This window comes from Lithobates pipiens, unplaced genomic scaffold (assembly GCF_037356315.1).
Source record: "Lithobates pipiens isolate NorthernLeopardFrog02 unplaced genomic scaffold, aLitPip1_a1.2 Scaffold_3, whole genome shotgun sequence".
Taxonomy (NCBI): Eukaryota; Metazoa; Chordata; class Amphibia; order Anura; family Ranidae; genus Lithobates; species Lithobates pipiens.
In genome coordinates this window covers 23,311,163-23,337,089 of record NW_027507790.1, presented here as the reverse complement: position 1 = coordinate 23,337,089, position 25,927 = coordinate 23,311,163, and the positions used below count along the sequence as shown (strand labels likewise).

The window sequence follows — 25,927 nt, the reverse complement described above, 5'->3', positions numbered from 1 at the left end:
AGTCTATCAATCCAAATTTGAAGTTCAATTTCTAATTTCTGAGAAGTTGTGGAGGAATCTCTGCTCCTATTGCTTCAGATTTGTCAAAGTTGATTTTCAGATTGGACAGTGATCCATACAGTTCAAACTCACGTGAAAGGTTCGGCTGGGACACCGACGGGTTGGTCAAGGAGAAGAGTATATCTTCAACGTACGCTGATACCTTGTGTTGAACACCTCCAACATCCAGGCTGGTGATATCTAGATTTAAAGAGGAGCTGCACCAAATATTAAAAGCCAGCAGCTACAAATATTGCAGATGCTGACTTTTAATAAATTGACACTTACCCTTCCCAGGGTCCAGCGATGTCGGCGGCAGATGACGAGCAATTTCTCATCTCTCCGCTGCCCCTGTCGCCATCCTCTGTTAGGGATCGAGTCGCGCTGCGTGTCTCCACTGGTCCCCGCTGTGTCCTGGGAACTGTGTGTTTCCCAGAACACAACGGGGGGGCAGGACAACTGCAGCTAGCTAGCTGCGGCTAGCTTGTCCCGGAAGTGGGTGCAGATACCTGGATTATCCAGGTATTTGCACCCCCTCCCCCCTGAAAGGTGCCAATTGTGGCACCGGAGGGGGGGAGGGATCAGATGAGCGGAACTTCTACTTCAGGGCAGAGGTCCACTTTAACTGAATCTTACATAAGAAAGTTTCAAGTGATAGGGCAAAAAAGAGGGGGGATAGGGGGCACCCCTGTCTCATCCCATTTGTAGTGGTTATTGGCAGTCCTACCAGTTGTACATATTCGCCTTTATTTATCTTTCGTACTATCAGTGCAGGTCATCCCTTAAGGCATGGCCCCACCCCCCAAGGGCAGCTCAACTTGTCTGATTCTTATCTCTAAGGAAGAGTGGGCTCCCTTCAGGCAAACCTACATTTAATCTATCCATTGCTATATATGTGCTCCAACCTGGGAGACTCTCAGAATTATACAGTTTGGACCACAGTACACTGGGGTGCCTTGATGTGGTCACTGTAGCTTACACATATGTTTTCAATGTTTTTAAACCCCTTTTTTTAATGTGAACTGTTAGACAGGGTCAATTTGGTTTTGTTGCAGACAAGCTGGTTAGTGAGCTGGGAATTTTTGTTTGTTTTTGATGTGTGTTGCTCTTCCATGTGCTCCTTGCTGCAAAGGCTAGTTATAGGATGGGGTGATTGCCATTTTTTTGTACCAATACTTATCTCTGCCTGTGTTTTTGCGATCTTCACAAAATATCTTTGCTGGGTCCTCTTTATTCTGCATGTGTGCTCTATGGCTCTATTCCTATGGGAAGAGCTGTACTCTGCAGGCCCACCGCAGACAGCCATATGTACGGTTCTCCCAATAACATGAGAAGCAGTTTTTAGGCACTTGATGCCACATATACATGACCGGACTTTCCTGCAGACTAGGTCCGACGGAATCAGTCTGTCGGAAATTCCGATCGTGTGTGGGCTAATCTGATCGTTTTTCATTTAAAAAATCAGACGGACCTAGAAATAGAACATGTTTCAAATCTGTCCGACTGACTCAATTCCTATCAGGAAAACTGTTTGTTTTTATGCTGGTCCAATGGACAAAATAAGACGCAAGGGAAGCTATTGGCTACTGGCTATTGAACTTCCTTTTTTAGTCCCGTCTTACGTCATCACGTTCAAAATGAACGGACTTTCAAACGGACTTGGTGTGTGGGCAAGTCTGTTTATTCGGAAGTCCGTCGGAACTCCGCCAAAAGTCTGTTGGTAAGACCGTCGGATCTAGTCTGCAGGAAAGTCCAGTAGTATGTACGTGGCATTACAGGCACTATTTTTAGCACTAAAATGTCTGAAAACTGCCTCAGTGTGAAAGTAGCCTAATAGAAAACTGGATATATTTATCTGTGTGTGTGTGTCCCTTTCCATGTCCAAGGTTGTACTGATCACCTCCCGAGTACACAAAATACAGTAAAAGGGTCCACTCACACTAGTGCATTGGAATTCTTTTTTTTTTTTTTAACACATGTCAATGCAAGGCCCCTGTGAAATCGAAATTATGTTAATGGAAGCATTTCACATTGGTGTATTGCTCTAATATGTGCTGGTTTGTGGTGGAAAAAAGTATACCATATATTTTATTCAGCTAAAAGCAATGCATGGTTGATGGCAGCAATGAGCTCAGGTGGGTTTGAACACTACTCAAATCCTGCCTAAGCTGCCTGCTAGGAAGCTTTCATGCCCAACAGCCAATCACAGGCAGCACAGGCATTATCTGTCCTGTAGCTGCACATATACATGCCCCTTGCATATGTGTGGCTGCAGGGCGCCTCATAAAATTGTCTGTTAGCTTGACAGCTGTCCAGAGGTTAACTCAGGCAGGTTCGGACCTGTGTCTGAATGCATATGAGCTCATCACTAGTTTTGAAATGCATGAACGCATAGAAATAAGAAAGCAGGCCAGCACAAGTGTGGCTCCTCTGCCGTGCCATAGATCCATTGCAGGCTCCAGGAAGTTAGGAGAAAAGTTAGGGTCACCACCTTTTCTTCAAGTCAAACCCAAACTTCAGCAGCGTACTGCAATTTTTTTTTTTATAGTATACACTATACAAATAATTTGCAATTAAATAACATTTCTAATCATATGAAGTTAATCACAAGAGTCCCCCTTTACATCAGAGTCCACAGAATTACCCTTTTACATCTGAATCTGCTGAGTTCCCCTTTTAGGCACCTATGCAGGTTGCAGTTTGCATATTCCAGGTGTATTTTGCATTTTTCAATACACATTTTTTGATCCATTGAAGTCTATGGAACCAAAAAACAGAAAAAAAAATCCCTGGCCCTTTCCATAAAATGCACAGATGTGAACTACATCCATGTTAAATGGACTATAGTGTGTTTCTGCAAAACTGAAAATGCACTATAAAATGCATAGGTGTGAACCAGGCCTTAAATCTGAATCTGCAGAGTTCCCCTTTTACACATGAACTTGCAGAGTTCCCTTATACTGTAAGGGGAGGACACTGCAGACACTGATGTAAGAAAGAACTCTGGGAACCCTGATTTAAGGAGGAACACTGAGAGATCTGATGTGTGGAGAGGACTCTGATGTAAGTGGGAATACTGCGGCCTCTGGTTTAACCACTTTGCATCCAGGCCAATTCTGACATTTCTCTCCTACATGTAAAATTCATAATTTTTTTGCTAGAAAATTACATAGAACCCCCAAACATTATATATGTTTTTTTAGCAAAGACCCTAGACAATACAATGGCGGTCGTTTTTCGAACACGTTTTTTTCAGAGAGTTTCATGCTTTAAAAAAAAACCCAGTAAAGTTAGCCGAATTTTTTTGCATAATGTGAAAGATGAAGATACGCTGAGTAAATAGATACCCAACATGTCATGCTTCAATATTGCACACGCTCGTGGAATGATGCCAAACTTTGGTATTTAAAAATCACCATAGGCGACGCTTTAAATTTTTTTACTGGTTACATGTTTTGAGTTACAGAGAAGATCTGGGGCTAGAATTATTGCTCTCGCTCTAACGTTCACGGCGATACCTCACATGTGTGGTTTGAACACCGTTTTCGTATGTGGGCAGGACTTACGTGTGCGTTTGCTTCTGCGTTCAAGCTCATGGGGACAGGGGCGCTTTCATTTTTATTTTTTTTTTGTTTCTGTTAATTTTACTTTTATTTTTTTCCTTTGACACTTTAAAAAAAATTGATTACTTTTATTCCTATTACAAGGAATGTAAACATCCCTTGTAATAGGAATATGGCATGATCGGACCTATTTACAATGAGATATGGGGTCAATAAGACCCCACATCTCACCTCTAGGCTGGGAAGCCTAAAATAAAAAAACAAAACAAAAAACAAAACAAACAAAAAAACGATCACGGCTTCCCAGCCAAGGTGGCGCCATTATTTTGAATGCAGAGGCCGGGTGTGACGTCATAACATAGCGCCTGGCCTCCGAACGATCACAGAGACTCCGGAAATCTCTGAGGGCCGGCCGATCCTGTGACCGACTCGCCGATGGAAGCGGTGAGTCGGTAGAAGCACCGGAGGGCGGCGGGAGGGGGGGGCATCCCCTCCCGCCGCCCGTAAGAACAATCAAGCGGTGGAACAACCGCTATGATCATTCTTATGGTGCAGGGAATCGCCGTCTGAAAATGCTGATATCTGAATGATGTCTGTAGCCTCAGGCATCATTCAGATATAACACCACAAAGCCCGACGTCATATGACGTAGCTTGGGCGCCAAGTGGTTAAAGGGGAACTCTGATGTAATGAGTGCTCTGAGAACCCTGATTTACCTTAGTGTACTCACTCAGAAGCAGGAGAGAGAAGGGGGGGAGACTTCAGTCACAGACAGGGATGGATGGTGAGCTCACGCACCCCTTGGCAGTCAGCACCTCTAATCCAGATGGAGCTATTGCTGCCGGGCTTCAAATTTCCTGCCCCAACTTTGCATTTCTGATGCACAGTGCCGGGGATTGGAGTGTGGGCAGACAAAGAGGGGTAGGGGTGGGGGAAAGAGGAGCAGATTGAGCCCCCTCTCCTCTCCTGTCTTTGTGTGTGGGGGAGGGGGGACTGTGAGTGCTGGCTTTGGGCAGTGTGAGAGAGAGTGTAACAGACACTTCCGGCTTACACAACTGCAGCCAGCAATCCTGCTGGGAAGCTGAATAATGTGTCTGGGTAGGCTTGCCACCTGTCCGGGATTCATCTGGACAGTCTGGGTTTTGAATTGTGAGTCCAGGTTTCAAACCACCTGAAACCCAGACACAATATTCAGAATGGACTGCTGCTCCCCAAGTAACCAAGTACCACAACCACCGAGTGCATAGGTGTGCACATGGGCTCCACCCTCATAGATAAACAGGAGAGAAGGCTTGATCTGCTCCTCCTTCTCCCGCACCTTCCCATCCACACACCAATCACCGGCGTTTAGTGCCTCACAAAGGAGATGTGTGGGCTGGAAGTTTGAAGCTCAGCAACCAGCAGATACATTGTGGATGAAAGGTGTCGATGACTGAGCCTCCACTCTCCCTCTCTTCTCTTTCCTGCCTCCAAGTGAGTTAGTACACTAAGGTGCACGACGGCAAGTCTGATACCTAGCCCCACCTCAGGATCAATACCCTGATCAGGATCATAATCTTAGGCCCATAGTACCATCAACAGCATCCACAAACCATGTGCTACTTCAAATACTCAGCTGAAGTTCTGCACAGACTAAGGAACATCAACACCACATTGCCATCTTCCATACAAAAAATACTTCAAAGAGAACAACTATTAAAAACCGGACGACAAGCAGCTCCCAACCACAGGAAGACATCTACTCGACCACTACAATTAGATTGCGCCTTGATTAACGCCAGGTCTGCAGTCAAACATAGACTGGAAGTACACGACTTCATCATCGAGAACAATGTAGACTGCCTCTTCATCACCGAAAGCTGGTTAACCTCTGACTGCAACACCATCCTCACCGAATTGGTGCCGGAAAACTACAGGATCCTAACCGAACACCGGATAGGGAAAAAAGGAGGAGGCCTAGCAGTGATCTTTAAAGGTCACCTGGATCTCACTAAACCATCATCTCAGAACCCAGTGTCTTTTATGGAAACCCTGACGCTACATTTTCAACCAACACCCCATGACACCACTCATATACTACTGTGCTACAGACCACCGGGACCAAAGTCCAATCTTCTTTCACCCCTCACGGAATCCTTTGCAATGCACACCCTAAAATTCAAAAATTTCCTGGCACTCGGAGATTTCAACCTTTGGGCAAACGAGCCTAAAGACCCCATCGCGACTGCCTGCATCAATCAACTAGAAGAACTGGGTCTACAGCAACTGATAAAGACTCCCACACATGGGTCAGGACACACCCTGGACCTCATTTTCAAACAGAACATCGACGTCAACATACTCGACAACATAACTCTGCCATGGACGGATCACCACGCCATCAAATTCAAAATCACTACCAACATCATCAACGCAAAACGGAAACCTGTAACAACGCACTGGACCAGATCGCATAAAAAACTGTACTCCGAAGCCTTCAAAACCACTCTGTCCAAAAAAATATCTACAATAACCTTAAACCACTCTACGGAGGAAACACTCAACTCCCTGAACAAGGCATTACTGCAATCAGCAGACTCGGTAGCACCAAAACGCAGGGCTCTCATCAGGAAGAAAAATGCTGGATGGTTTAATAGCTCCCTCTCCGTACTAAAGCAAGAACGCAGAAGAGCGGAAAGAACATGGAGAAGAAATCCCACTGAGGAAAACCTATTTAACTACAAAGGTCTGACAGAGAATTATCGGAAAGCAATCTTCAAAGCCAAAAAGGACCACTTCTCATATACAATCTTAACGGCCGCAAACCAACCACGGGAACTGTTTAAACTGGTTAATCAATCAATGAATCCGGTGTGCCTAGAACCCCCAGAAAGCGAATCCCAGGATTACTGTGACAAACTGTAGGATTTTTTCATCGATAAAGTCAAAACCATCAGGGAAACAATTTGTCAGAAGAAAACATCCAACCTCAGCCAGCAAATACATAAAGAGGATGTCCGCACCAACATACCGCAACCGCCAAAATTTTCACTATCCCCAATTACCGTAGACACCGCAAAAAACATCATTAATAAACTGCGTGACAGTACCTCACCTATTGACATCATCCCCACAAAACTACTGAAAGAATGCTCCGACATCGTGGCTCCAACCATAACTCACCTCATAAACCGATCATTCCACGAAGAGATTGTTCCCAGCATCCTCAAACAAGGCATCGTCAAACCTCTACTCAAGAAACCAAACCTGGACCCTCAGGATCCAAACAACCGTAGGCCAATTACAAGCCTCAACACCATTTCTAAGATCATGGAGAAAGCTGTAGTACATCAGCTACAACTTCACCTGGATACTCACAAACTCCTGGACCCGCTGCAATCAGGCTTCCGCCCGGGTCATGGAACAGAAACAGCTCTCCTCAAGATTTGGGATGACGCCCTCGAAGCGGCAGATGACGGAGAGCCGTGTCTCCTCGTACTGCTAGACCTAAGTGCAGCGTTTGATACAGTAGATCACAATACTCTACTCGTCCGCCTCACAGAAGTAGCCGGAGTCCAAGACATAGATCTCCATTGGTTCGCGTCCTTCCTAGGAAATCGGTCACAGACAGTGAAACTAGGAAAATTCCTCTCCGAAACTCGGGCAGTCACCTGCGGAGTCCCTCAAGGCTCTCCGTTGTCACCCGTTCTCTTCAACATTTACATTCGCCCACTCCTTCAAATCATCAGATGCTCAGATCTCTGCTTCCACTCTTACGCTGACGACACGCAACTTTATTTCCGGATCAATGGAAAAAAAGATCACCAACAACAACTTGAAAACTGCCTCAAATCAATAGAGGACTGGATGACCACCAACTCCCTCCAGCTGAACCAATCAAAGACAGAGCTTCTTATCTTACACCAAAATCATAAGCCCGCAACCAAAACCTCCTGGTCTCCACCAACCGTCTTTGGGCAGACTATCTCCCCAAAGACCAAAGCGAAGAGTCTCGGGGTTATTTTAGACGCACAAATGTCAATGGATGCACAAATAGGAACAGTAGTCAGTCGATCTCACCATCTGCTGCGCATGCTTCGCAGACTCATCCCTTTTATCCCAAAGAATGACAAAGCAGTGGTAGTTGGAACAATCATTAATTCACGACTGGACTACGCAAACTCGCTTTACATAGGATTACCACAATATCAACTTGCGCGATTACAACTGATCCAAAACACAGCGGCAAGGCTGATAACAGGAAAAAAACCCTGGGAATCCATTTCTCCTTCACTGAGGAGCTTACATTGGCTAACCGTAAAAAATCGGATCACGTTCAAGACCCTTTGCCTCACCCACAAATGCGTGCATAGAGAAGCTCCGCAATACCTAATGGAGAAAATAAATCATTACACACCAAACCGCAGTCTTCGATCAGCCAACAAAAACCTCCTCCTCGTGCCCAAAGCCCGGTATAAATCCAAGGGGGATCGGAGATTCGCTGTCCAAGGGCCTCGGCTATGGAATGCTCTACCAATCAACATCCGCCTGGAAGAAAATCACCTGGCTTTTAGGAAAAAACTCAAGACCTTCCTCTTTTAGCAGATGATCAAAGCTCGCCACAGCGCCTAGAGGCGATTCAGTTCGCATTGTGCGCTATATAAGTATTTCATTCATTCATTCATTCAAGGTAACGGGGACTCAGATGTAAAGGAGTGCCCTGTGGACTAGGATGTAAGAGGGGCTTTGGGAACCCCAATTTAAGGGGGAATGATGGGAACTCCGATGTAAGTGGGAGGTTTGGTGAGCAGAAACTCCCTTGCATCAGAGTTCCCCTTTGCACTAACAGTGTTGCCCCTTTAAAAAAAAAATTGCTGTGCGCCACTAAAGTGTTCAGGTTTAGCCTGAAGAAAAGGTGGCAAACTTATGTCTGGGTCTCAGACAATCTGAAACCCGGACGCATGATTCAAAACCCAAACTGTCCAGGTGAAACCCTAATACGTGTCTTTCTGCTCTCCATGCAAATGTTGCGCTGTGAATGCTACATTCTTGGTAGACATCACTTTTTTTTCTGCTTATGAAACAGGGTAAGCATAGTTGCCAACAGTCCCGATTCGGGATGTTGCAGCCAACACTCCACTGGGGGCACCGATTTAAGAGGCACTCCGCTGGGGGCACTGATTTAAGAGGCATTCTGCTGGGGACACTGATTTAAGAGGCACTCTGCTGGGAACACTGATTTAAGAGGCACTCTGCTGGGGGCACTGATTTAAGAGGCACTCTGCTGGGGGCACTGATTTAAGAGGCACTCCGCTGGGGACACTGATTTAAGAGGCACTCTGCTGGGGACACCGATTTAAGAGGCATTCTGCTGGGGACACCGATTTAAGAGGCACTCCGCTGGGGGCACTGATTTAAGAGGCACTCCGCTGGGGACACTGATTTAAGAAGCACTCTGCTGGGCACACTGATTTAAGAGGCACTCCGCTGGGGACACCTGATGTAGGAGGCACTCCGCTGGGGACACCTGATGTAAGGACAGACTTTGCTGGGGGCACCTGATGCAAGGAGGGACTCTGCTGGAGGCACCTGATGGCAGGTGACATGGCAGGTGACATGCTCGGGGTCCCACTGTTTCTGGATTATGGTGAGTTGAATGATTTCATTCTATATTACAATGTAATAATAGTAATGATGCGCTTCAATCATCCTGACACCACAACAACCATGGTGCTGGGATGATTGAAGCGCTAACACCAGGTATTTGGAGTACGTTTATCGACTGATTTGTTAAAAAATGGAATACACATTTCTATTATGGTGTAGGATCTGGGCCTGCTGTCCCTCCATCCCTCTTTCCTTCCTTCTCTCTCCCTCTTTTGCCCTTTCTTTCTCCATTGCTCATACATCTTAGACTCTAACCCCACCCCCATTTGAACCACACCCATATAAGCAACTCCCACAATTTCACATAAACCACACTCACTTTTTGCCATGTCACGCCTACAAATGCATGCCCCACCCCTGATTATAATAAGACCCCGCTTACATCCAAAAATGTGTCCCTATACATTTTTTTACCACATTGGCAGTTATGGGGAAGTTGCATTCTATCAGCTTTGTAAAGCACGGACACCGTCAGCTCCTTCAATCCAGGGCCTGATTAGCTGCTGTCTGTATCTGTCTAAAGCTGGACAGCAGTTCACAGCAGGCCCCTTTCATTCAATGGCAATGGGTTTGGCTTGCTCTCGGTTTATCCTCCATGTGTCTGTAGACTGTCACTACTTGAACTCCAGGAAAATGGCCGCTGCCGGTGACATTTTTCGGCGCTCTATATCAATCCTAGTGCACCGCTGGGAGCACAGTCGCGTGATGGAAGCGGAGCTCAGGGCGCCCTATAGGAAGTATGAGGAAGCGGAAGTGGAGTGTGTGATTGCGGTCCATGGATAGGATATGGTGTCGGTGTGCTCAGTGACAGCACAGAGCGGGCGGAGGAGGGAGACAGAGCCGGGGATCCCTGATTCTATACACTGAGGAGGTGGAGGTGACTGACAGCATGAGCGGATCAGCTGTGTGATCTTTTCTTCCAGTCAGTGTTGTATGCATTAGGGCAACTCCACTTTTGTCAACACTAGTTTTACTGAGGAGGGGGTTTACTAGGACTGGAGCTGACAGAATCTGGAGCAGCTGCCCATGACAACCAATCATCTTCTAGCTTTCATTTCCAAAGCTTAACTGAACAAGCTGATTGGTTACTACGAACAGCTGCTCCAGTTCTAGTACCCCCCCTTCTCTGTGTATATAACGGCTACACAACTAATACTGTACATTACTTGTATGGAAACCTACATATAAGCTTTACCATGGTAATGTCGTTTACATCTACATCTTTTTATTGCAGCAATACTTGGGGTTCCTGCAATCAAAATTCAGCACTTCTCATTACAGTTGGACACCCTAGGCAAAACCTAATTTTGCAGCCCCCATTGAGTCCACCCCCTTTGCCCTGCCCATGTATGCTACACTTTTTTAATGAAGGGTCCATCAAATGCAGCCTCACCGGCACCCATCAAAGCAGCCTCACCAGCGCCTATCAAATTCAGCCTCACCAGCGCCCATCAATGCAGCCTACCAGCATCCGTTAACGAAGCCCCAGCTCCACCCCCTTTGCCCTGCCCATGTATGCCCCACTTTTTTAATGAGGGGTCCATCAAATGCAGCCTCACCAGCGCCCGTCAAATGCAGCCTCACCAGCACCCATTAAGGCAGCCTCACCAGTGCCCATCGAATTCAGCCTCACCAGCACCCATCAATGCAGCCTCACTAGTGCCCATCAATTGCAGCCTCAGAAGCACCCATCAATGCAGCCTACCACCGTCCGTTAATGCAGCCTCACCAGCACCCATCAAATGCAGCCTCACCCGTGCCCATTAATGAATGTTTGCTTGCTTCCATTCATTCGGGAGTCCCTACACAGACGCAGTCCTGCTCCACCACTGTGCCTCTGACACTATGTGCGAACAGAGCAGTGGCTGTCTGATGCTGGGACTTAGTTGCTTGCAGCAGAGAGAAGAGAGTAGGAACACCAGTGGCCGAGCACCCTAGGCAGCAGTGCACCCTAGGCGGCTGCCTAGTGGTAGCACCGTCCCTGTCTCCCAGCTATTTTCCTTACACAATAAATAGGCATAGTTCACAGTTCTCACTATCGGGGAAACCCACCCTGAGAAGTCCCATGTAAGCTATTGCTAGAGTACATGCATGTAGACAGCAAGTGGCTGTAGGTGAAGACAAGGATTTAGGCTGGGTTCACACATGTGCGGTGCAAATTACAGCTTCGGTTTCCCTGCGAAGATAAAAATCCATTGTTCGCAGTTTTAATTGCGGATCAACTGACCAGGGAGAGAGGAGTAGGGGGAGAGAATTTGTGTTCAGAACAGAATACCTCTGTGAATCAGATGCGTTCCCATTGAAGATTATGTGCCTACAATTCGCACTGCCTAGAAAACAAACACTTATTTGTGCAATGGGGGCTGCGGGTGCAACGCACATATGTGACCCATTGAAAAGAACATATTTTCAAATGTTCTGCGAACCGCATCCATTTTTCATATGTGTGAACCCAGCCTTAGAAAAACCTTGCAATTGTTTGATAAACAGGCACCGATTTACTAAAGGCAAGTAGGCTGTTCACTCTGCAGGGGCTTTTTCCCTTAGCTTAGTAAATGCGGGGAAGCTTTCCTTTCTTCTAGAGCTGCACAACTTATCGTTAAAAAATCGTGATCTCGATTCAACCCCTCTGATGATCTCTATTGCACAGTTTGCCGATTCTTTCATATAACAAGTGGAGAGACTTATCTGATCACTCAGCTGTCAAAAGCAAACATCTAGGCAGTCTGCCAAGTTTTTAACATGAAACATTGTAACCAACTCTTCCTTCTTAGATCAAAGGAAAAATTGTAACCAACTCTTCCTTCTTAGATCAAAGGAAAACGGGCAGTCTGCCAAGTTTTTAAGCAACATGTAAATGCAGGAAGTTTAAACACTTAAAGTCTAAATCTTTTCCTGACACTTCTTTCTTAAGGTAAAATCAATATTTTTTGCTAGAAAATTACTTAGAACCCCCAAACAGGGTATATATTTTATCAGATTCCCTAGGGAATAAAATGGCAATTGATGCAATATTTTATGTCACACTGTATTTGCCCAGTGGTCTTTCAAACAAATTTTTTGGGGAAAAAATACACTTCAATGAATAAAATAAAAAGGAAAAAGTAAAGTTAGCCCAATTTTTTTTTTTTGTTTGTTTCAATGTGAAAGATGATGTTATGCTGCGAGAATTGTGATCTATCTTCTAAGCAAAAAAATCGTGATTCTCATTTTAGCCAGAATCGTGCAGCTCTACTGTCTTCCATCATCCAATCATGTACAATCAAAAATACTGTTGTGTTTTTTATTAATATATATATATATATATATATATATATATATATATATATATATATTTTTTTTTTTCTTTTATTATTATTATTACTATTATTTTCCTTGCCCATGGTCCGGTCATGCAACACGTTACCCAAACAAAGTTTATATCCTTTTTTTTCACACAAATAGACCTCTCCTTTGGTTTTTGATCACCACTGTTTTTTTTTTTTTATTATACAGTGGATATCAAAAGTCTACACACCCCTGTTAAAATATCATCAGGTTTCTGTGACAAAAATAAATAATTTCAGAACTTTTTCAACCTTTTTAATACGACCTATAAACTATACAACTCGGTTGAATAACGAACTGTAATCTTTTAGGGCAGGGAAGTAGAAATAAAAATATAAAATATGGTTGCATAAGTGTGCACACCCTTAAAGTGGTTGTAAACCCTAGATTAGGGCTTACCTGTAGGTCCAAGAAATATCTCCTAAACCTACACGGTTTAGGAGATATTTACCCGAAGACAGCCCGCATGCGCCGTAGACAGCAGCGCGCAGGCGATATGCGCGGGAGTGACGTCATCGCGGCTCCGGCGAATCACAGCGCCGGAGCCGCAAGACCCGGAAGTCGCTCTGGGATATATGGCAGCGGCGAAGAGGAAGATGGAGGACCGCTTCGGGGGCTTAGTTCCCAGGTAAGTTATTCATAATTAGCTAGTATGCTATGCATACTAGCTAATTATGCCTTTGCTTTATAGGGTACATTTAAAAAAAAAAAAAAATTTGTCTTTTCCTCTTTAAACGAATACTTTGTTGAAGCACCTTTTGATTTTATTACAGAATTCAGTCTTTTTGGGTATGAGTCTATCAGCATGGCAAATCTTGAAATCTTGAAGTTCCTCTTCATGTTCAGCTTTCTAGCAGAAGCCTAAAGGTTTTGTGCCAAAATTGACTGGTATTTGGAACTGTTCACCATTCCCTCTAACTTGACTAAGGCCCCTGTTCCAGCTGAAGAAAAACAGCCCCAAAGCATGATGCATGTTTCACTGTGGTGTTCTTTTGGCAATGTGCAGTGTTGTTGTTTTTTGCGCCAAACATATTTTTGGGAATCGTGGCCAAAAAGTTTAACTTGGTTTCATCAGACCAGAACATATTTTCCCACATGCTTTTGTGAGACTTCAGATGTGTTTTTGCAAAGTTTAGCCAGGCTTGGATGTTTTTCTTTGTAAGAAAAGGCTTGCCACTCTACCCCATAGCCCAGACATATGAAGAATACAGGAGATTGTTGTCACATATACCACACAGCCAGTATGTGCCAGATATTTCTGCAGCTCCTTTAATGTTGCTGTAGGCTTTTTGGCAGCTTCCCTGACAAGTTTTCTTCTCATCTTTTCATCAATTTTGGAGAGACGTCCAGTTCTTGGTAATGTCACTGTTGTGCCATATTTTCTCCACGCGATAAATGTCTTCACTGTGTTCCATGGTATATCTAATGCCTTGAAAATGTTGTACCCTTCTCCTGACTGATACCTTTTAACTATGAGATCCCTCTGATGCTTTGAAAGCTCTCTGCTAACCATGGCTTTTGCCGGGGGATGTTACTAAGAAAATGTCAGGAAAGACCTACTAGAACAGCTGAACTTTATTTGGTGTTAATCAGAGGCACTTTAAATGCTGGCAGGTGTGTACTGATTCCTATTCTATATGAGTTTGAATGTTATTATTATACAGGATGAATGTAGCACCAACGGTTTGGGCAGTGCTTTACAACATGGGGGCAGACAGTACAGTTACAATACATTTCAATACAGGAGGGATCGAAGGCCCTTGCTCTTTAGCGCTTACAAGATAAAAAGGAGGGTTAAGTGGAACACAAGGTAATAACTGTGGGGGATGATCAGATGGAGAAAATGAAAATGTAGTTGTTAGGTGTGGGTAGGATAGGCTTTTCTGAAGAGTAGGGTTTTTAGGGATCATCTAAAAGCTAAGAGAGTAGGAGATAATTAGACAGATTTGGGTAAGGATTGGAGAGGCTCTGGAAAAGTCCTGGAAGGGAGCATGGGAGGAGATGATGAGGGAGCTAGAGAGCAGGAGGTCTTGGGAAGAATGAAGAGAAGGATTAGGTTGGTATTTTGAGACTAGGTCAGTGATGTGGCTGGGGCAGAGTTGTGGATGACTTTTGTAAGTAGTTGTTAGTATTTTTTTATTTAATTTGTTGGGTGAGCGGAATTCCAGTGGTTGGATTGACAGAGGAGTAGCAGACGCAGAGCGGATGGTAAGGTGGATGAGTCTGGCAGCAGTATTCATGATGGATTGAAGGGGGGATAGACTATGTAGGGGTAAGCCAATGTGGAGGGAGTTGCAGTTGCCAAAGCAAGAGTTAACCAGGGAGTGACTTAAGAGTTTTTTTGTGCCCATTGGTTAGAAAGGGGCGTATTTTGAAGATGTTGCGGAGGTTGAGGCGGCAATATTTGGACAGTGATTGGACGTGGGGCTTAAAAGAGAGTTCAGCGTCCAGGACTACACCTAGGACTTTGGCATGCGGGGATGGGCTTATGGTTGTGCCATGGATTTTGACAAAGATCGCAGGGGTACGTGGGGGAGGAAAAATTATAAGTTCTCTGTCTCCTCATGTATCACAAATTTTCCCAAGAGATGCTTAGATATGTATATACTGCTAGATGTGAGTGCTTCCAATTACTAATCAGGAAGTTCATTAACCATTTCAATACCTTAGGGTGTCATATGACGTTCTTGACATAGAGTGGGATATCTGAATGATGCCTGCAGCTACAGGCATCATTCAGATATAATTTTTTCAAGCCAGTGATTCTGTGCACGATAAGAACAATCATAGTGGCAGTTCCACCGCTTGATCGTTCTTATAGGCGACGGGAGGGGACTCTTCCCGCTGCTACCATCGGGGGCCTGGAGAAAGAAACAGCCATGCCGGATGACGATGATAAAGATTTCCGGTGACCAGATTATGACGTCACGCCCGGGTTCCCGGAAGTAAACAAAGCCGCGATCGCGGCTGTCGGCATGAGATTGGTGATTTTTTCCCGATCTCATGCTTTCCAGCCTGCAGGAGAGATGTGAGGTCTTATTGACCCCACATCTCTCCATAAAGAGGACCTGCTGCACACCATTCCTATTACAAGGGATGTTTACATTCTTTGTAATAGGAATAAAAGTGATCAAAAAAAAAAAAGTGCAAAAAAAAGAAAAAATGAAAACGCCCCTGTCCCCGATAGCTCGCAAACACACATGTAAGTCCCGCCCATGCCGTTCAAACCACACATTTGAGGTATTGCCACGTGTGTTAGAGCGTGTGCAACAATTCTAGCACTAGACCTCCTCTGTAACTCTAAACTGGTAACCTGTAAAAATGTTCAAAGTGTCGCCTATGTCGATTTTTTAATTACCGACGTTTGGCGCCATTTCATGAGTGTGCGCAATTTAAAAGCGTGACATGTTAGGTATCTATTTACTCGGCCTAACATCATCTTTCACATTATACAAAAAAATTGGGCTAACTTTACTGTTTTGTTATTTTTATAATAAGTTTTTCCCAAAAAATAGCCATTTTAAAAACGATTGCGCAAATACTGTGAAAGATAAAGGATTTCAATGACCGCCATTTTATTCCCTAGGGTGTCTGCTAAAAAACATAAAATGTTTGGAGATTCTGAGTAATTTTCTAGCAAAAAATTATGATTTTTTACATGTAGGAGAGTGCCAGAACAGGCCCAGTATTGAAGTGGTTAAAGATGGCTGGCTATGCAGAGCAAAATTCTCACTTCAGAAACAGACAAGGGGACAGCTAATAAAGATGAGAAAAGGCCATAATGTAAGGTATAGGGAGGTAACAAAAACAATAGCAAAGCAATGTGGACAGTCTAACTCTGGTATGCTCCTTTGCTTAACCATCTGTAAAGTGGATGTAAACACACTCTCATCCTTTCTAAACTACACGCATGCACATCCCAAACCTGGAAGCAGGCAACATGCCTGCCTGTGCCACCCGCCCGCAGTAAAACTACTGTTCCCTTCCAATTTAGCACATCCTAGCTTGAGCTTGGAATCTTCCCAGGTTTGAATCCCTATCCACCTGTCAAGCACTCCAAAGCTGCCAAATGCACTGACAAGCAGCCATCTTTAGCATGACACTGTGTACCCACTTTCCAGAGTGGGAAAATAACTGTTTGTAGTTGCTTGGGTGTGCTTGCAGTTGACTCATTTCTGCACCCATAAGATTACCAAGAGTTGTGTCACAGATGTGCAATGCTGGATATGGACCTCCTGGCCTTCATGTTCAACAGCAAACTGGACAGATTTGCATATAGTTACAGGTATCTGCTGGCAGAAGCAAGAGATGCGCTAGTGGCTCTGTGGTATCGGTACACCCTGATCTATTCCTTTTCTCCCCTGAAACTTGTTCTTCGTCTGATACACAGGACCAAGGTGATGGGCATTCTGGTGATTCTCATTGCTATGAATTGGCCCAGACAACTGTGGTGTGCCAACGTGGTATGACGTTTTGCAGGTGCAACATAGGCACTGCCAGACTGCCCACATCCACTGTCCCAACAATCGTTTTACTTCCATTCGCCACGATCACTAGCTTTGATGTGATGGCTGTTGACCTAGAAGGCTTACTTTTTTTCTGTGTGTCTAAGGGCCTTCACCCAGGAGTTTCTCTGTGGCAAGGATCCTCCCTTGTTTTGGCAGTTGAGTCTGGACCAACATTTGGTTCTAATTGCCATATGTTTCAGAGATGATTGTCTTGTGCAGAGGGTCTCCCATGTGGTCCTCTTGGTCCAATTGCCTTTGTCTCCATGCAATTTGAATCCTTGTTTTATCTGCATTTAGGCTGGATTCACACCTATGCAGTTTTAGTGCATTTTGCAGATTTGCACTACAGTCCATGTAACATGGTTTCCTATGGAACATGCCCCCGGTCAGGGGCTTTCCTCTGTCTATTGTAACCCACAAGGTGGTTTCACCTGTGGCCATCACCTTGGCTAGGTAATTGACTGTCTGAGATGGCTGCCATATCTTGCAAGGAACAGTTTTGGGTCTTGCACAAGGATAAGGTGATATCTAGGCCAGGGCTTCCTTTCTTTCCAAGGTACTCTCTGTCTTCCACTTTAATCAGGACATTGTTCTTCTTTCCCTCTGTCAGGCTTCATTTCACCAAAGGGAAATATCCCTCCATTGTTTGAATGTGGTTCAGGATGATAATCTTTTAACCACTACTTCCTTTAGAATGATTGATTCCCCTTTTTGTCATCCCAGATGGACTCAGGAAGCATGCCCTGTGTTCTCGATTCTCATTCTTCATATGGCCAATACAAACTGTCATTCAGACTAATGGTCTAAGGCTCAGTTTCCACTAGTGCGACTTGTCATGCGACTTTGGACACAGTCGCATGTCAAGTCACAGCCCATTGATTTTAATGGGACCTGTTCCAATCAATGTGACTTAAAGTTGCAGCGGCTTTGATGCGACTATCTCAAGCAGATCAAAGTCACAATCTAAATCGTGTGACTTTGGAGTCGCACTAGTGGAAACGTAGCCAAACTCTAAAGGATTGGATTCCTCCCTTTCCAGTTGAGGCTTACTCCACTAGGGCAGTGAACCGCCTCTTGGACTTTAAACCATCAGTCCTCTGCTTCCCAGATTTGCACAGATGCCACCTGGTCTTCTGTTCCCATGTTCTGCCAGGTAGACATCTCAGCCTCATCTGATGCTATCTTTTGGTGTTGGTACTTGGGGCAGGTCTTTGAGCAGTCTCCAGTAACTGGGGGTTGTTTGGCCTGTTGTTAATTCAATTCTTTCTTTCCCACACTTCAGTTGGACTGCTTTTGGAAATCCCAAAGATTTTAAGACTTCTTCAGTGGGCAAGAAAGTAAATAGGATTTTTTTATTTGCCATAAAATCCTTGTTTTGGAGTCCATTGAAGAACACAGATCCCACCCCATTGTGTATATAATTGTGGTCTTGGTGCTGCCTTGCTACAAAACTGAAGCATGCTGTGCATGTAGGTAGGAGTTTTTATACTGGGATGATCAACTGTTTTTTTTTTTTTTTTTGTTTTTCTGTTTGACAGCGGGCAATTCTCCTGTAGATGGTGATTATAATTCAAAAGGTTTAAGATTTGTTTGGTTGCTCAATACATGCCCAAGAAAAGGATTTTATAGTATATACAAAAATACTATTAACGGTATGCTCCACACATGGGGAGGAAGTTATAAATTATATAATTATTTCTGCTCAGAGTTAACGTTAGAGTACTTTAAATCCTGATACAGTACTCAGAATAAGTCAGTCAGTCATTTACCGCTAGTTCCTCACAAAGTTAAAATTTAGTAAACTGAGCTCTAAATTTAACCCTTTCATGACCAAGCCTATTTCTGACATTTGGTGTTTACAAGTTAAAATCCCTATTTTTTTGCTAGAAAAATATTTAGAACCCCAAACATTATATATATATATATATATATATATATATATATATATAATTTTTTTTTTTTTTTTTAGCAGAGAATCAAATGGCGATTGTTGCAATATTTTATGTCACACGGTATTTGTGCAGCAGTGTTAGCCCAATTTTTTTATATAATGTGAAAGATGATGTTACGCCAAGTAAATAGATACCAAACACGTCACGCTTTATAATTGCACGCATTTGTGGAATGGCGACAAACTTTGGTACTTAAAAATCTCTATAGGGGACGCTTACATTTATTTTTTTACGGTTACCAAGTTAGTTACATAGGAGGTCTAGTGCTATAATTCTTGCTCTCGCTCTCTGACGATCGCGGCGGTTCCTCACATGTGTGATTAGAACACTGTTTACATATGCGGGCGCGACTTCTGTATGCGTTTTCTTTGCTGCACGGGCTCGTGGGGACGGGTGCGGTTTGAATTTAAATTTTTTTCTTATTTTATTATATTTCTAAATTGTGTTTTAAAAAAATTTAAATAAATAATTGATCACTTTTATTGCTGTCATGAGGATTAACATCCCTGGTGACAGGTACTCTTTTTTTTTTTTTGTATCTAAATACTGTACATTTTTTTTAATCTGCTGCCATTGGCAGCCGAGTAAACAGGAAGTGACGTCGCTTCTGTGTTTTCATCAAGGAGACTGGAACAAAGCAGTTTCTGGCTTTGTTCTACTCTGTCAGTAGCCCCCCCCGGAAGAGCCGGATCGTCGATCGGCTCTTCGGTGCCACTGGGAAGAGCGGCGGGAGGGACGTCCCCTTCCGCTCCTCCAGGATAACAACCAAACGGCTCTTAGCCACATTATCCTCAGAAAGCCGATTGCCTGCTCTAAACAGCGGTACCGGGATGAGGATGATGCCTGCAACTGTATAACCCCCCGAAAGCCAAGTACGCACATCTGCGTACGATCGGCGGGAAGAGGTTAAAGTTTGTCAACTTCTAAACTATTTGTTGTATACACTAGTGTTTCTTAAATCTGCTCTGACCAAAAGTGGACAAATAAAGCTAGTCTCACACATGCGCAGATGGAGTTATTTCCTCAATGGGATATTCTTTACCACCTATATATCAGTAAAGCATTGAATGTTGTCAAAACTTGAGGACAGTTTTAGGAAACTCTGCTTTACTCCTACTGAGCAGTAATGTGTAAAAGTATAATTGATTAGATGTTTGCTTTTGTTACAGGAGGACACCATGTACGTGCTGGTCACTGTGTTGGTGGCATTATTTTTTGCTCTTTATTTAAAGTGGTTTAAGAGCAGACGCCTATGTCTTGATGCAAAAAGACTGGATGGCAAAACTGTCCTCATTACTGGTGAGTTTAATTTACATTGTTTCAAAATACAAACCAAATCATTCTCTTCATTGCTCCCAAAACCTCCTGCTCTCTCCCTTGTCTCCTCCTCCCATGCACGCTCCCAGGACTTTTCTCAAGCCTCTCCCATCCTCCAGAGTTCTGTCTCCTACACTGTTCACTATAATAATGACATAAATGACTCCACCATTCTTGTCTAAAGCTGATCCAAATTTATATCTACATTGTATGTGTATAGGTACTAGTGCAGTAGCTGGTTAATTATTTGATTGAATCTCTTGCTTTAATTTGGATACCTGTTCTCAGTGTTTTTGCACCAAATATTAGATACTAGGGCAGATCAATTGACAACTAATCGATTAAAAAATTGTTGTCAACTAGTTTAGCCGATTAGTTGGCCTGCATACAGAATGCAATATTTGTTTACATATCAGGGAATACAGTGCAGCACACATACAGCTCAGTACACTGTCCATACATGTCAGTAAGTGCCTGAGAACTTGTGAATGTGTGAGGAGCAATGCCTCATGGGGCATATAGTCCTGGGCATGAAGTGAGTGGTTCTAAAAGCAGAGTTTTTTTTTTTTTTAACTTGCTATAGGGGAACTTTATATTACACTTTGCAGCTTGCTATTGGGGCACTCTGAAGACAGGAGGAACCAGAAGCATCCCAGAAAAGGAGAATCAGGTTTGCTCTGTGCAAAACCATTACACAGAGCAAGTAAGTATAACATGTTTGTTTAAAAAAAAAAAAAAAATCACCACTTTAGCCCCATAGTTTCACCCCCTTCATGATCAGTCCATTTTTTGTGATACGGCAGTGCATTGTTTTAACTGACAATTGTGCATATGTGCAATGCTGTACCAAAACTAAATTGATGTCCTTTTTTTCTTCCCAGAAATAGAGCTTTCTTTTAGGGGTATTTGATCACCCCTGCGATTTTTTTATTTTTCACGCTATAAACAAAAAAGAGCGACAATTTTGAAAACAAAAAAAACAAAATGTTTACGTTCTGCTATAAAATCTATCCAATAAAAATATGTAAAAAATCAAATGTCTTCATCAATTTAGGCCACTATGTATTCTGCTACATATTTTTGGTAAAATTGTTTTCCCAATAAGCGTATATTGATTGGTTTGCGCAGGTTATCTCGTCTACAAACTATCGTATATTTTTATGGCATTTTTACTTTTACTAGTAAGGGCGGCGATCAGCTATTTTTAGCGGCACTGTGACTTTGCGGCAGATAAATTGGATACTAAGTGACACTTTTTGGGGACCAGTGAAATTGAGAAAGTGATTAGTGCTAAAAAAAAATTCACTGTATAAATGACACTGGCAGGGAAGGGGTTAACATCAGGGGCGATCAAGGGAGATAGTTTAATTGGAGGGAGAGAGAGAGAGATCTGTGTTTCTGCTTAACAGGAACACAAGATCTCTCTTTTAGAACGGCGGTCTGCCTTGTTTACATAGGCAGGCCGCCGTACTGCCTCTCTTGTCAACGATTGGCAGATATCGTGTCCCCCGGGCCCGCTGATTGCCTCCTGCTGTGCCCAACAGACCTGGAAGAGAAAACAATGTTGCAGTAAATGTGTGGTGGGCGGTCCGGAGGCTGTTGTGCTGGGAAGATGGGCATCTGAACCCAGAGAAGGTGGAGGCTGATAGACTGGGGGTAATAGAAGGGATTACAATTACATTTAAAGTAAACTTTTACCAGCATTGTGCATTATATTTAAAATGATCATATCCATGAAAAAAGTCTCAGCTTTTAGTACTACTTCTAATATAAAAGATTTAGATCTCCCTTCCACCCTTCATATAGCATCATGTCTTACTCCTAGTTAAAATGCCCATATATCCTACTTCTGTGTGTTTTTGGTAATAAATATAGATATAATATGATATAAGTAACGTAATATATCATTTTTTACTTTTGCTGTTTCACAGTATAAATTAACCCCTTTATAGTAGAGATTATCTGCTCTTTTTGTACTATAAAGGGCTAATTTTAGTTTTTTTAACCCCATTATGATGGTGATCCAAAAAAAAAAAAAGAAAAAAGCCTGCTGCTGCTATTAACCACTTAAGGACCGCCGTATTGCCATTGTACGTCATCGCAATGGCACAGGCAGGCACAAGCACGTACATGTACGTGCCTGCCTTCCAGCGGGTGGGGGATACGGCGGTCCGGTTCGCTTCAGGAGCGATCCGTGATGAGGGGATGGCCGTTGGTTTCTGGCCACCCCCTCTGGATCGCTCCTGGCCAATGAGAAGCTTCCTCCCACTGTGTATTGTATACACAGGAAGGAGGAAGTGATGTCATTCTCCTCGGGGCGGTCTTTTTGACCGGACTATGAGGAGAAGACAAAAAGTAAGTGCACCAAAACACTACTCTAACACATAGGTACACAACCCCCCCCCCCGATTTTAGGGTCAGGGTCTGCGTCGCCCCAGGCAGCGCTAGGTTAGTGCCAGTACCGCTAACACCCACACGCAAAGCATAAACCTCCCGTAGTGGTATAGAATCTGAACAGATCAATATCTGATCTGATCAGATCTATACTAGCATCCCCAGCAGTTTAGGGTTCCAAAAAAACGCATTGTTAGCGGGATCAGCCCAGATACCTGCTAGCACCTGCGTTTTGCCCCTCTGCCCAGCCCACCCAAGTGCAGTATCGATCGATCACTGTCACATTCACAAAACACTAAACACATAACTGCAGCGATCGCAGAGTCAGGCCTGATCCCTGCGATCGCTAACAGTTTTTTTGGTAGCATTTTATATTTCAATCCGGAAGGCAGTGCTTGGTTTTCGGGGTCCCGTACGTGGCTAGGCTCCCAAAAAGTCCCCCACATGTGGTATCCCCGTACTCAGGAGAAGCAGCAGAATTTATTTTTGGGTGCAATTTGACTTCTGCCCATAGCATGTGTGAGCAATATATCATTTAGTGACAACTTTGTGCAAAAAAAATAATAATTTTGTAATATTCCCGCAACTTGTGGCAAAATATAAAATATTCCATGGACTCAACATGCCTCTCAGTAAATAGCTTGGGGTGTCTACTTTCCAAAATGGGGTCATTTTGGGGGGTTTTGTGCTATTTTGGCATTTTATGGCCTTCGAAACTGTGATAGGTAGTGAGGAGTGAAATCAAAAATTTGCACCCTTAGAAATCCTGAAGGTGGTGATTGGTTTTCGGGGTGCCGTGCGCGACTAGACTCCCAAAAAGTCCCACACATGTGGTATCCCCATACTCGGGAGAAGTAGCGGAATATATTTTGGGGTGCAATTCCACATATAACCATGGCATGTGTGAGCAATATATCATTTAGTGACAACTTTTTGTAAAATTTGTTTTATTTTTATTTTTTTGTCATTATTCAATCCCTTAGGACAAAAAAAAAAAAATATTCAATGGGCTCAACATACCCATCAGCAATTTCCTTGGGGTGTCTACTTTCCAAAATGGGGTCATTTGGGGGGGGGGTTTGTACTGCCCTGCCATTTTAGCACCTCAAGAAATGAGATAGGCAGTCATAAATTAAAAGCTGTGTAAATTCCAGAAAATGTACTCTAGTTTGTAGACGCTATAACTTTTGCGCAAACCAAAAAATATACGCTTATTGACATTTTTTTTACTAAAGACATGTGGCTGAATACATTTTGCCCTCAATGTATGACTAAAATTTTGTTTATTCGATTTTTCTTATAACAAAAAGAAGAAAATATCTTTTTTTTTTCAAAATTTTCGCTCTTTTTCCATTTATATCGCAAAAAATAAAAATCGCAGAGGCAATCAAATACCATCAAAAGAAAGCTCTATTTGTGGGAAGAAAAGGACGCAAATTTCGTTTGGGTGCAATATTGCATGACCGCGCAATTACCAGTTAAAGCAGTGCAGTGCGAAATTGGAAAAAGACCTCTGGTCCTTAAGGTGTTTATTGGTCCGGGGGCTGAAGTGGTTAAACGTCTTAGGCCTGGTTCACACCTATGAGTTTTTTTAGTGCTTTTTGAAGAAATGCACTACAGTTTATTTAACATGGTTTCCTATTTGACACATCTGCTTTTTTCAGCCACTGCATATTTGAAGTCAAGGACTTTTTTTTTTCAACACAAAACAGTTCTTTTTTGGTTCAATAGACTTCAGTGGAGAAGCTGCAGAAAAGCAAGCAGTGTGTTTTTGCCACGATTTGCGTTTTTTATTTTTTTCTTATCTGCCCAACAACATATTGCCCAAAAAAAAGAATAAAAAAATGCAAAACCGCAAATCACAGCAAACTTGCGTGTGCAAATATGCAAAAAGCACTGCAGAAATGGACCGATCCTTATACTGACGTATCGATTTTTGGACAAGAATATGCATACGAAAAATCTTTGTACATTTGCTGAATGAAAGAATGTCGTTTGAAAATTTCACTTGCTTTTAACATTCAGTTTTAAAAGGAATGTCATTTCTGAACGAAAACCACATACACGGTCTGAAAATTCCTTTGACCAAGAAGTTTTCTATTCTGCCCCTTTTAGAATTTTCCCATTACTGTGGTTGAAAACAAATGTCGATTTGACCCCACTAGCGATGTGAAAATTGAACAAACATTATAAAGTTTTTTTGGAAGGAAGTCTTTTTTTGTATGGCCAACATAAATGACAGGAGGCATCCTACAGCAAAAGCCATGGTCCGCAGAGAGCTTCTGAAGCACCAGAGGGATCTCATTGTTAAAAGGTATCAGTCAGGAGAAGGGTATAAAAAAATTCCAAGGCATTAGCTATACCATGGAACACAGTGAAGACAGTCATTATCAAGTGGAAAACATATGGCACAACAGTGACATTTTGAAGAATTGACCATCCCTCCAAAACTGATAAGACGGAAAAAAAAACTGTTTAGGGAGGCTGACAAGAGGCCTACAGCAGCATTAAAGGAGCTGCAGGAATTTCTGGCAAGTACTGGCTGTGTGGTACATGTGATACAATCTCCCGTATTCTTCATATGTCTGGGCTATGGGGTAGAGTGACAAGACAGAAGCCTTTTCTTATGAAGAAAAATATCCAAGCCTGGCTAAATTTTGCAAAAACACATCTGAAGTCTCCCAAAAGCATGTGGAAAAATTGTTTTGGTCTGATGAGCCCAAGGTTAAACTTTTTTACCATAACTGCAAAAGATATGTTTGGCGCAAAAGCAACACTGCACATCACCAAAATAACACCATACCCACCGTGAAGCATAGTGGTGGCAGCACCATATTTGGGGCTGTTTTTATTCAGCTGGAACAGGGGCCTTAGTCAAGGTAGAGGGAATTATGAACAGTTCCAAATACCAGTCAATATTGGCACAAAACCCTTCAGGTTTCTGCTAGAAAACTGAACATGAAGAGGAACTTCATCTTTCAGTGTAACAACGTAAAGCATACATCCAAATCACGAATGGCTTCACTAGAAGAGGATTAAAGTTTTTGGAATGGCCCAGCCAAACCCCAGACCTGAATCCGATTGAAAATCTGTGGGGTGATCTGAAGAGAGCTGTGCAGAGGAGATGCCCTCGCAATCTGACAGATTTGGAGTGTTTTTGCACAGAAGAGGGCGAATATTG

The 25,927-nt window shown here is 43.2% G+C and overlaps 1 protein-coding gene across 10 annotated transcripts in view; it reads left to right on the top strand.

Annotated features, from left to right (window-relative positions):
- The window catches only part of LOC143940222 (retinol dehydrogenase 12-like), a 90,466-nt gene that overhangs the window by 32,025 nt on the left and 32,514 nt on the right, over positions 1 to 25,927 (top strand). Inside the window, exons 1-3 of one of the 10 annotated variants that reach the window (XM_077461395.1) lie at positions 9,975 to 10,125; positions 20,205 to 20,334; positions 20,936 to 21,055. In XM_077461395.1, coding sequence (XP_077317521.1) covers positions 20,214 to 20,334; positions 20,936 to 21,055 — 241 coding nt within the window. In that variant the 5' untranslated portion in view covers positions 9,975 to 10,125; positions 20,205 to 20,213. Of the gene's footprint in view, positions 1 to 9,974; positions 10,171 to 12,037; positions 12,163 to 13,414; positions 13,932 to 13,974; positions 14,190 to 20,204; positions 20,335 to 20,935; positions 21,056 to 25,927 lie in introns of those variants that run through there. The other 9 variants (XM_077461386.1, XM_077461388.1, XM_077461387.1 and 6 more) reach the window with 9 other exon arrangements.